This window comes from Centruroides sculpturatus, unplaced genomic scaffold (assembly GCF_000671375.1).
Source record: "Centruroides sculpturatus isolate CEXI.00-Female unplaced genomic scaffold, Cexi_2.0 scaffold588, whole genome shotgun sequence".
Lineage (NCBI taxonomy): Eukaryota > Metazoa > Arthropoda > Arachnida > Scorpiones > Buthidae > Centruroides > Centruroides sculpturatus.
In genome coordinates, this window is record NW_019384816.1 from 10827 (window position 1) to 23052 (window position 12226).

Sequence of the window (12226 nt, forward strand, 5' to 3'; positions counted from 1 at the left end):
ATACAAAAACATTCTAGTGAAAAAGATTCTGATGATGATGATCTTACCAGTGATTTTTCAACGTGATAATTTCAAATTTTAGTACTTCATGTTCATTTTGCTCATTTGATTGTTGTTGAGGAATAATAGCATTCTTGTAATATATGAATTTTGTATGTTACATGTAACACTATATAAGACATTTACAAGAAGCTGACATTGGCAAACAGTTGCAATTAGCGTAACGTTATTTGTTACTAATTTTATCAAAAACAATTAAAATTTATAAAAATTACGCCCTAGTAACCATGTTTGGTACCATTCCGTATAGCATAGCATTTACCATTAGTCATTTTTGTTTATAGATGCATTTTCTTTTCTTATTTCTTTCTTTCTAGGATATCATTTATCTGGAATTTATATTAAATTTTCTTTAAAAAATAAGCTATTATAAACTAAAAAGTCTCCTGTCAAGCATGACTGAATACTTATTGGAGCTATCTTTTTAAAAAGTTTAAATTTAATTAAGTAAATTTAAAATTACGCCATTTGCCAAAATATTTAAAAATGCAACTTAATGAGGAAAATTTCCCCAAAGTATTCTCGGTCCTTTCGGAAAGAATGGCTTCTAGAAAAAAATCTTAAAAGCCGGATGCACACATGCGGCGCAGCAAGGAAAAGCGGCAGGATGACGTCACTTTTTCTCTCCGCAGAAGTCGATTTTGTGCCGTTTTTCTCGTGCCGCAAAAGTTGGTTGAATTTTATCTTTTGCGGCAACCGCCGCCAAGACGCGTTTCTATCAGCCAATAACAGTTCGTTTGGTAGTCACGTGAGAAAATACAATCTACGTGGTGTTTTAATGGCGGAAAGTTCGGCGCTGTTAACCGAGATAACTAATATCAGAATAAAGAGGAAAGGATAATAAATTTAACCCAAATTCTACACAATTAATCATATATAATTTAATTCAAAGAACAAAACAACCGAATCTTACTCAAAATAGTATTCTTTATCGAGGAATAAGCGTATTTTGTACACCAGTTCTTTACCGATCCAAGAAAATATCTCTAATCCAAAATCTTCGTTCGAATCCTCTAACTAAATAAAGCAAGCCGCACAAAACAAAATTTATAAAAACGTGGATAGCGACAATATCGGTATCGTTCGCCATCTTGAATACTGAACGCATGCGCCGAAATGTAAGCGGATTGCCGCTTGTGTGGCTGTGCTGCTGCGCGGCGAAGATGCATTTGCGACACCGCTTTTCCTTGCCGCACCGCATGTGTGCATCCGGCTTTACCGTTCTGTGCGCAAAACAAAGGATGAAATAATTTGTGTAACCAGCCCAAAATGTAGCCAAGTCAAATTTTTGTAGCCCAAAAAGTAGCCAGTGCGCCAAATGCTTTTTTAACGCCAAACTGAAAAATAAGTAGCTCAATTTGGCACAAAGTAGCCAAATCTGGCAACGCTGGTTTGGTGACATCATAATCGTTCTTGTGACGTCAGGTTATGTCTAACAAGTAAGAGGCCGTGTTTGAAGACTACGTATAGCACTAGTAACAGTTGTTATCTTCACTGTTATTTTTAATAGTTATTTTAAAATAGCAACAACAACTTGTTATTTTTATTTACGAATAACTACTTTTCCCGCTTATTCTTATAAATAAAAAAAATTTGATCTAGCCACTAGAGGGCCAACAATAAAAAGTGACAGGCTCTCTAGTGGTTACATAAATTTACATTTTGATTTATTTACAAAATTTGTTATTATTATTATTTTTTAAATCATTTTTAAACAAAATTAATCAAAAATAAAATGATAATTTAATTTATTTCGAAACTATATTTGTTTTGAAATTAATGTCGCTGCTTTAAATACTTACTGAGAAATAATTGAAACTATTTATATTTTAAATGTTATTTTTACACATACCGAAATATATTTTCGGTAACTTGACTTAACTTAAAAACGCGTCACAGTAGTAACATCACGTTAGTACTGTGACGAATTTTAAAAGTCGTGTATTTATTTTATTGGGAGAACATGTGGATAGACGAAATTGAGTAATTTTAGTATGAATATGAATATCAATCGATTAATTTCGACGAAAGGATTATTATGTATATTATCTATGTGCTTATTATCATGCTTGAGATCAGAAACAGTTATTCAAGGAGTTAAAGAACTTTTGGACGGTATCTCCAGCGTTATGGATGATGTGTCATTTGGAGTGAAACAAGTTCGACAAAGTTTGGATGCTGTGGAAGAAGTAGTTAAATATTCTCAAGGAAAACCTTGCGAATATCAATGCCCTCCAGGTAATTTGTAACAATTATCACTGTAATGTTATAAAAATTACAATATAGGTCTTCCAAAATGTGTGCACCACTGCATGCTGCTAGAGACATTCAATGATGGCTTAATGACCTCTTTGGAGTAGAGTGGCCCACATGGTCCACTGAATGGCATCCAAGATCCTCTGATCTTAGTCCTATGGATATTTTTTGGTAGGATATTTAAAAGACTGTGTGTATGAAACACCAGTTTTTTAAATATAGCTGCAGATTTAGAAAGGCAAATTGTAGAAACCTATATAAAACTAGAAGGCTGTGATACACTAGGTGATGTTTGTGGGAGACATGTTGCTGGGCAACAGAAAAACCTGTTTCTCGGGCAGTGGGAGAATAGTTGTTGGAGAATCAAATTGCTTTAACTTTTAGGAGACAAAAAGTCTCCTATCGCTCGTTGTAACCAATGAGTGTGCATAGATTTATCATACGAGTACAGTTCTTGTTTACAACACAAAAATAAAAATGGAGAATAGTCGCTCATCAATGGGATACAACGTTTAATTTTATTGCTTCAATTATAAGAACCAATTTACGGTATAACCATACTATTAAAGATTATCCTAACAAGGTACTCAAAGATATGTGCTTTTGCACCATTAGCAAAAATTTACTATTACTAGGTAGAAATTTTGATCGTATAATTCCAGCAACTTGTCTCCTGTGTCTAAACATTGCTGAAAGTCAACAGGGTTTTGTTGATTGGAGACATTTCTTTGGATGAGAAATCTTCTAGTGTATTATGGCCTTAATAACTCCAAACTTTATATAGAACATGCTAAAATGAGGATATTTATTTTTATTTAGATGTATGTTTGTGATCTGGAAAAATTTTTATTCTTTTTCATTTGTTTTTCACTTTCTGGTGCAATAAAATATTAAGCTCCAAATTATAACCTTCTTTTAGTCCTGTGAGATCTTTAACGAAACCAAAATGTATTCTTTGCTGATAACTTTATCACAAACTACTTATAGCTTGAAAATCAAACACTTACAAAGTAGCTCACTACTACAGGAAAGCCAAACTTACACAACCTTTAAAATTTTCAGGAGTGCATGGTGCACTGTCTTTATCTTTTTTTAACTGAACAAAATGTTAAGTTTTACCTCCTCTACAACTTTACAATTCAAACTGTAGGTATATCCATAATAGAAATTGAGATAATTTTAATATGAATTTTTGCTTAAAACTGATATCAAAACATTTTCTTTATTTTTAATAATTTAAAATATGTTAATAGATTTAAATTTATAAAATTTGTATAAAAATATTCTTTATCATGAATATAAAAATTATCATTATAAATAGATTAAACATAATTTTATTAAGAATTTATTCACACAAGAATTAAAAACTATTTTTATTTTCATAGGAAAAAGACTAAAAAGAAATAAAAATTATAATCCTGTACCTCAGGGATGTGGATCTTATGGAATTCAGGTAAAATTTGTAATTTTCTGTTTATTAATTTCCATATATTTCAAATATGTTTCAAGTGTCAAAATTATTCTTTCAATCACTATATCAGTGTATTTCTACTAATAGGACTTATCACTATATACTATACTATACTATACTATTAATACTATACACCAGTATGATAAGTCCTATTAATAGAAATACACTGATATAGTGATTGAAAGAATAATTTTGATTAAATTAAGGACATAGATCCATATTAATTAATGTTTCAAGTGTGTTAATAAAAATATTAAAATGAAATTTATTATATAATACCAGATGATCTAGAAGTGCTTCAACAGCTATTTGTGTTGTCAAGAATGTAAAACTTTCTTTTTTTATTTATGCAATAACAGATTGGGTTTTTTCCCTTTAATTTAATGCTGTTTTTTTTATTTTTTATATGCATGCGTACATTTATTGTTAATATGCATTTATTTACAAACAGCTGCTATGGCTCCTATATTGAAGGACTTCCTGAACATCAATGATGTTTTTTGTCATTGACATCAGATATAATTCTAAAATTGAACAGATTAAATTATATGGAAGATTCCAAATTTTATGGATTTAATGAATGCAAAGAGTCTCTATTAAACTTACAAGTATGGGCATTAGCTGCTCTAAACATTTTAAATAAAGTCTGTGCACTTGCAAAGCCACTTAATTATACAGATTTTGTTTAAAAATTTTTATTAAAATTTTGAATCAGCTGCATAATATAAACTGTTCTGTTTTGGAACTGCTTCAAAAGGCAAACCAACAACACTTTGAAAATGTTTGTGTTAAATAAAGCACTCCTTTAAATATAAACTGCATTTTTTAAGTGTTATATTTGGTTAATTTAAGATGTTAATATTTTCAACATATTTAATATTTTAATATACAAATAAATTAATATTTTTTTTATGTAAAGTGACTAGATATATCATATTGTCTGGGACAGTCTTTTTGTCTTGTTGTCCTGTTGATAACTATTGAGATGCCAAAATGTCCCATATTTCAGAATTCAATTGTCATTGATTAGTTTTTTTATACATATCGAATTGAAGTGAGTCTATATATAAAATGTTTGGCATACTGATGTTTCTGGTTCACCAACCAGAAAGATCAGTATGCCAAACATTTTGGTATGTACTTTGCCATGTAATCAGGCAGGCAGTTGTCCACAATCAAAAGCAGAAAATAGTGTACTGGTACCTTGTATTGCTATACAAGTGGTTTGCCATAATAAATAATTATTATTAATGTTACAAAATATACTATCAGTGTATCTGTGTGGTTTAATAAATTTTGCAGGAAAACAGATCACTGCTGCCAAAGATATATTCATTTGAAAAGTAACCAGTCTACATTATTGAGACTCCTATAGTAAATGTTAGAATTTTCAATTAGAAATTCACGTATAGGATGCCAAATTAATGCATCCTATATATGGTTTGTTTTTCAGCTGTAATTTTTAATGTACAGTACAGTACATGTGATAATGTTTTAATACAAAATTTTCAGCAAAGCCAGTAAGATGCCTGTAGATACTGTGATGCATTATCTGCAGAACAACTGTATGTTTTGTGAAAATATTTGTGATCAAATTTTTATGCAATATGATCATTTAATAATATTGTACTGCAATAAAAAGTACAAAATAATTACATAAATATAATTATTTTGTACTTTGTTATATTAAAAAAAACTTGAAGACATGGCATATTGGGCTAGAAGATTTTGAGTCTATTGTATATATTTTATGGAATTTTGTGATATTTTTGATGATTAATTTTTTTTATTGTACATTTTCTTCTTAATATATACAGAGTAATTTTATTTACAGGTTATATTAAATCTTCCATTACTAAAAGATGTTCATAAGTGCTGTGATAAACATGATATTTGCTATGGTACATGCATGAGTTCCAAATTTAAATGTGATTCAGAATTTGAAAAGTGTCTTTATAATAAATGTGAGAAACAAGCCAAACACCTGAAGGATGATGTAAGAAGTAAGTTTATTTTAATATCTTTTTCTTAAATTGTCTTTTTTAAAACATCTGACTTAAACATTCTAGAATCTGAATTTAAATATGGTTACATTGAAACACACCCAAACAATCTTACATTATAACACTGTAATAACTGTATTTTGTGTACTATATTAACATTATTTATAATCATAATTTATTATTGAAAAAAGAATAAAATACAAAATGATAAAAATATTAATATGACTATTGTATTTGTTGGTGATTTCAGATATGTTATAATGGAGCTATTGATTTTAATTTCAATAAAATTAAAAAAGTAATAAAATAAAACTAAAATCAGAAAAATTTTTCTGTATATAATGATGAAGGGATTGCAGGATTGGATAAAGCAACACATGTGGCAATCTGCCAATGGGCTAGCTTCTGGGAGAACTTCTGTGGGAAACTTGCCCCTATTTAGCTGTTAGCTGTATCTATGTGTAGAAAGCTCAAAGAAACTCCATATAGCCAGCCAATTGGTGAGTTACAAACCCACAATTACTGTATATATCATTGTTCAGTGGTTTTATCCACCTGGCTGCTATATTGAAAGGGATAAAAATGGAATAAAGACATGCAAGTATACTTGCATGTCTTTATTCCATTTTGGTAAATAATGAAACCATTGAAGAATAACAAAAATATTTAAAATTTTTTTATTGTTTGTTCTTTATATTATTGTATTGTATTAGGTTTTACCATATAAAATAGTGATTTTTGTAGTTGAAAATACTGTATTTCCAGAAAAATAAGTTTTATCCAATAAAAATTTGCATTATTAACATTAATATTTTTCTTTCAACTGAATATTAAATGGCACATACCATTTTTATAAAATTTGTCATTTTTATATTGTACAAATTGTTCAAATCTTTCAATTGGCTTCTGCACAATTGGGGAATATTTTGATTCTTAAAAAGAGTTCCAAATTATAAGCAGCATTTTAGTCTGTCAAAGAAAGGTCCTGTGATGAATACAGCAAAATTTTATTGCCCAGTTCAGTATTGTTTTGTTATATTTAGTATTGTGGTTTGTGATGCATGTGGTTGGGCATTATTGCAGATGCTTTTGGATCAAGTTTTGGTGTAGAATTTTAATTTTTTGACAATGCTGCTGTTGTTGTCAGGTTTGAGTTAAAAGGGATCACCAGCACAGAGCTCTGACAAACATTTTTGATTTTATGTTAGATCAGGTGTATACAGACAAATGTTCTATTTTTGAATGTACCAAAAAATGTTTTGAATTTCAAATCTATGAATAAATTTGAAAAATAAAGATTATGTGACGCTTACATTCAGAAAATAAGGTGCTAAATTTTACAAGGATTAGAATTATGTATACATTGCTGAAAAGTTACTATTAAAATTTTACCACATGAAACAAATATTAATGTAAAACAACCAACCACAAAAACTATATAAATTATGAATAACATCAAATTAAGTCCAAATCTAATAAAAAAAAAACACATAATATTTACTTAAAAACAAACATTTTCAATAGCTTTCAGCCATCATCATCAGGTTATGGTTTAGTGTTCAAAAATAGAATGTAAGTTTGATTGCCAATCTTTAAATGATGATGAAGCACTGTCTGATTGGTTGTTGCTGTAGTGCAACAGCCAATCAAATTGAGTTTACTAATTACACCAAACTACTACACATAGGCATCCTATTCATAAACTATGAATACATTGAATAAGAAATAAAAAACATGAATATCAGTCCAATAAATTTTAGTTCATTTCAGAACTATATATAATATAGTTAATTTATTATATTTAGTTTAAAACTAAATGCAATATTATTTCTTGTTAACACAAAATATTACATTTTTTTATTTTTTGTATTTTTATTTAATCACTCTCTATATTTATTTATTTTTTATTTTATTTGTATGGTAACATAATTATGCTGTACGTTATGCTATATTGTAAACCTTCATATTTTTAATCTTCTTTGATATTCAAATATAGATTCATCTGATGATGATTTGTGAAATAAGTTGAGAACATTAATGAAAATTAAAAGTTTCTCAGTAGATATAAGTTTATTCTATTGGTTACTTACAATTTAAATAGTTTTCTAGCATTTTTATTGATAACTGTTTTACTTATAAACTTATTAACTTCTCTTGTAAAAAAATGAATTATTGTTGTCATATAAAACTGAATTACGTGTGAAACTAATTGTATGTAATCATCTTTACATCCTAAAGTGATTAAGACCAAGTTGCTATCTGTTACAATATCATCAAATATTCTAACAATAACAAATTTCTTTTCTTCTACATACTGAGAAATGTATTTTTCACATAACAGTAGTAAATGCAGAAGTTGTTTGGAAGGATGCAGGAGTCTTCCATGATTTTTGGTTATGGTCAGCTCTGCAGTTTTCTCTCTTTGTTCCTTCTGTTTCTGAAAAATAGTAGGAATTATGTCCTGTCTTAGTGTTGGTTATAAATGCTTCTCCATATGTTTTACCCCTTAATAATTAAATTGTATGTCCTTATAATGCAATGACTATCAAAATACAAATCAGAAACTAAGGTAAGATTGTAAATGTGAATGACACTGTTGAGACTTTAACAGAATTGTAGACCATGTCCATAGGAACGAAAAAGTCAAAGGAATCATACCTCTAAATGTGATCCTTTGCAAGATATAGCCCTTCAAAATCAGCCTAAAGTCTACTTCCAGTAGACATAGGGAGTCACACTGCACGCTCCGCTAAGTCTATCGCATGTTTAACCAACAGTACATCACAGTGATCAGACATTCTAATGATAGTTATTGTTAAAGAATGAAGAAAAATCTGACACCCGACCCTTTGCAAGATATTTATCTCCAAATGTGAAACCCAATGGTGGCAGTTCTGATTGCCATCTTGCCTGCAGACATCATGCTTGCAAGCATTATTTGTTATAGGCACTGCAATCAGTGCCAATAACAAATAATAAATTCATTAATGCATACTGACCAAAAACAGTTTTTAACTTGAACCAGTACTACTGCCTAGTCCCTGTGCTCTGCATCATCATGGTGAGTGATCACTTGCTTTGACCAACATCTCACATGCAGTCGTGTGCTTCAAATCAAAAATGATCTAGATTAGTTTGTTTGCCTAAATATAATGACTTGGAACAGAAAATAGACTTAGGTGGCTTGAGCCTGTGGTTAGAAGAAAGGAGATTAGCAGAATTAAGACAAATTTAAAAAGTATGAAGTAGAAGTAACCCAAAGAAAAGTTGGTAATTGGAAAAATTTTAAACAGTTACAAGATGATTTAAATGAGGAGGTAGTTCAAAGATAGATAGTTTGGGAGTCTAGTATGACTTACTCCTCTGTAAGAAGTAAAGGGATGGAGGATGATGATGATGATGATGATGATGATTATCTTTATTTCTATTTAAATGGCCTTTTTAGAATTTATGATAATTATTAAAATATTAACAAGTTGGCCGTTCTCATCTGTGAATATCATAAAATTCATTCATTCATTCATTCTTCCAGAATTTATATTTATACTTTAAACTAGGGCACTACAGAATGATTATCTCTTTTCTGGTATATTGTTGATTACTTTTATAAAAATATTTATTGTTATTTCATGTTTATTAAATATTTTTATATATCATGATTTTCAAGATTTTAAAATTTTATTTATTTTAGAATGCACTGGAATTTCCAAGCTGTTTCACATGGGAGTTCAAGCTCTAGGATGTAAAGCATTTTTGGATTCACAAGCAGAAGCATGTATATGTAGTGAACACGATGAATTGTAGATGTATAAAGTGTGTTTTTTCTGACATTTGTTCAAATTAGTCAAGCCAAATTAAAAGCATAAATTCTAACGGGTAAAATAAATAATTGCTTTCAGTATAGTTATAGCTGTGTATAAAATTTAAAAAAATATAAAATATGTGATAATTTTATAGTTTTTATGCAAAAGTGTATATTTTATATAGAAAATAAATGTTAAATGATCATATATTTTAAATAAAACATACTATTATTATACCTTGTTAAATATTTCATGCATTTGACTTTGTATGATTCACTTGACTCAAAGTATGCTCAATTTATTTATTTAATTTTTCCCCTCTATGATTCATACAAATTTGATCTGTTGTTAGATAAATGCAATGTATCAGCTAATATAATGATATTTTCTAATTTCTTAATGTTATTTATATGTTTAGTATAATTGTGTTCTGGAAAGCTATGAAGTAACTTAAACATTCCTTTTTTAATGGTGCATAGCAAAGAATTTTCAGTTTCACTACTACATTTTTATGATCTTAATTTCAGCTGTTGGATATTTCAAGGCCAAAAATAAAGGAAAAAGTTGTTATCTCTTACAAAAAAATGTAATAATATAAGTAGTATACAACTTATGAAATCATTGTTTAAGAATTTATTAAAGATATTATAAAATTGTCACTTCTAAAACAGAAAAAAATTCTTCCATGAGTCAACAATTTAATATGATAATTTATTTTTAACATATTTTTTAAAAAGAATATTTATGAATTTATCCAATGATACATTGACCATGTGACAATACCATAAAAAAACTTTGTGGAATGGTTAAGAATCTTTATCATGTATAGAAAAAAATCCATGAAAGTATAGTTACACATTTAGAGATTTATGATAAAAAAGATCTATTTGTTTGTAGAAAAGGGCTGACAGAATTACAATTTAATAAAAAGTAAAATACTTCTGGATACCAGTCCAATTTTGCTTGCCATGTCCAATCACCAGGAACAACTATTTCCATTGCAGAGACAACGTTTCTTTAGAGGTTATGCCTCTGCACAAATACAAAAAAAACCACAAAAACTAGTTATCTGCTTTGATATAAAATATTACATTTTTATGAACAGCTGAACAAAAATTTTACAAACATACAAAAATTTTTGAAATATTTACATCCATTTTAATTATTTTCAACATAGAAAACAATCATTTATAACAACAAAAGATATAGTATTTTGAGATGATTTATATAGGTTTGTTTGTTCCAATACAATCAATAAGATATAATACTATATCTATAAATGAACATAATCATAATCATAATCATAATCATCTTTATTTGGCGTAAAAGGCTTTCGCCTGTTACAAGGGCGTTTGATTTTTTTAACAATGCGTATTAACATCACATATAATCATGTCTTAACAACACTGATATATACTATTTACAGATCTATAGAGTTACATTAATATTTTGTTATAATTATCATTTAGTGAATTGTTTAACATAGTTATATAACATATAAATCGTGTTAGTATTAGCTCTGTCAAAAGTATTAAACATCTCCTTTTCACTATTACAATTAGTCAGCAGTCCCATCTGGAGCCTTTGTAGTTTATCTTTTTCATTACAGCATTCACATATAATATGAACTCTAGATAACATTTTTGTACAATTTGGACATATAGTTTGGGTATAGTCTATATATTTATCGTTTATAATTATTCCATTTTTATTTAACCTAATCTGTATAAAAAACTTTTTGATGTTAAAAGCTAGATTCGTCCATATATAATTATTATTTACTGGGTAATTTAAAATTGTTGCATACCAGCTTGTATTCTCCCGTTTTCTTATGTCTTCCATGTCTTGAACGATGGAGAGCTCCATAGCTCTGTATATTATTTCTTTGCTATACTGCTCCATATTATGTGTACGATCCAACAACAATTTAATAGAGAATCCGTATTTATTTACTATCTTCGATAGATGTATTATCCAACTTCGTCTTAAATCCGTTTCCTTTGATTTGTGATATAGTAAAAACAGTAATTTTGTTGTTATGTCTTCTGCCTTAATAATTTTTTGTAGAAACATTAAATATCTTTTTATTAATATAGTGTTTAGTCTAAATCTATTTGTTTCTAGTCTTAAAGCACTGCCCGGGATATTAAATTCTAACTGGAATATCTTGCGTATAAATATATTCTGTATTTTTTCGAAATCGTTAAATTTATCCATACTCCAAACTGGGGCCGCATAGCCCATTGAATTCATTACAAGTGAATTAAAAAGTCGAAAGTGTGTTCCCAAGTGCTTTAGTTTTGTCTTACAGAATAGACCAATTAAGTTATTTATTACAATTTTTGCTTTATTTATTGAATTTTTATAATGTTTCTCAAACGAAAGGTTTGGTGTAAATGTTATTCCTAAAAATTTTATTTCCTTAACTATCTTCACTTCTTCTTTATTAATAAAAAAGGACATGTGCTTTTTGGATACATTACTACCATTTCTGAATATCATTATTGTTGATTTATTTGGATTTATTTTAACTCTTAATTTTTCTAAGTACTCACAAATTTGTTGAATCTTTCTACGGAGCGCAGCTGCTGTAGGAGCTATTAACACAATGTCATCGGCATACGATATGGTAT

The 12226-nt window shown here is 28.6% G+C and overlaps 1 protein-coding gene across 1 annotated transcript; it reads left to right on the forward strand.

Moving 5' to 3' along the window:
• Nucleotides 1-1843: 1843 nt before the first annotated feature.
• Nucleotides 1844-9753, forward strand: LOC111629854 (group XIIA secretory phospholipase A2-like). Its single transcript, XM_023373766.1, has 4 exons — nt 1844-2298; nt 3702-3769; nt 5622-5790; nt 9482-9753. Exons 1-4 carry the CDS (start codon nt 2055-2057, stop codon nt 9592-9594), a joined length of 594 nt encoding a protein of 197 aa, XP_023229534.1. The 5' UTR covers nt 1844-2054; the 3' UTR covers nt 9595-9753.
• The last annotated feature ends 2473 nt before the right edge of the window (nt 9754-12226 follow it).

Coding starts and splice junctions, on each gene's coding strand:
- LOC111629854 (XM_023373766.1), top strand. CDS start 2,055: ATGAATATGAATATCAATCGATTAATTTCGACGAAAGGATTATTATGT. Junction 2,299..3,701: donor CGAATATCAATGCCCTCCAG/GTAATTTGTAAC, acceptor TTATTTTCATAG/GAAAAAGACTAAAAAGAAAT. Junction 5,791..9,481: donor CCTGAAGGATGATGTAAGAA/GTAAGTTTATTT, acceptor TATTTATTTTAG/AATGCACTGGAATTTCCAAG.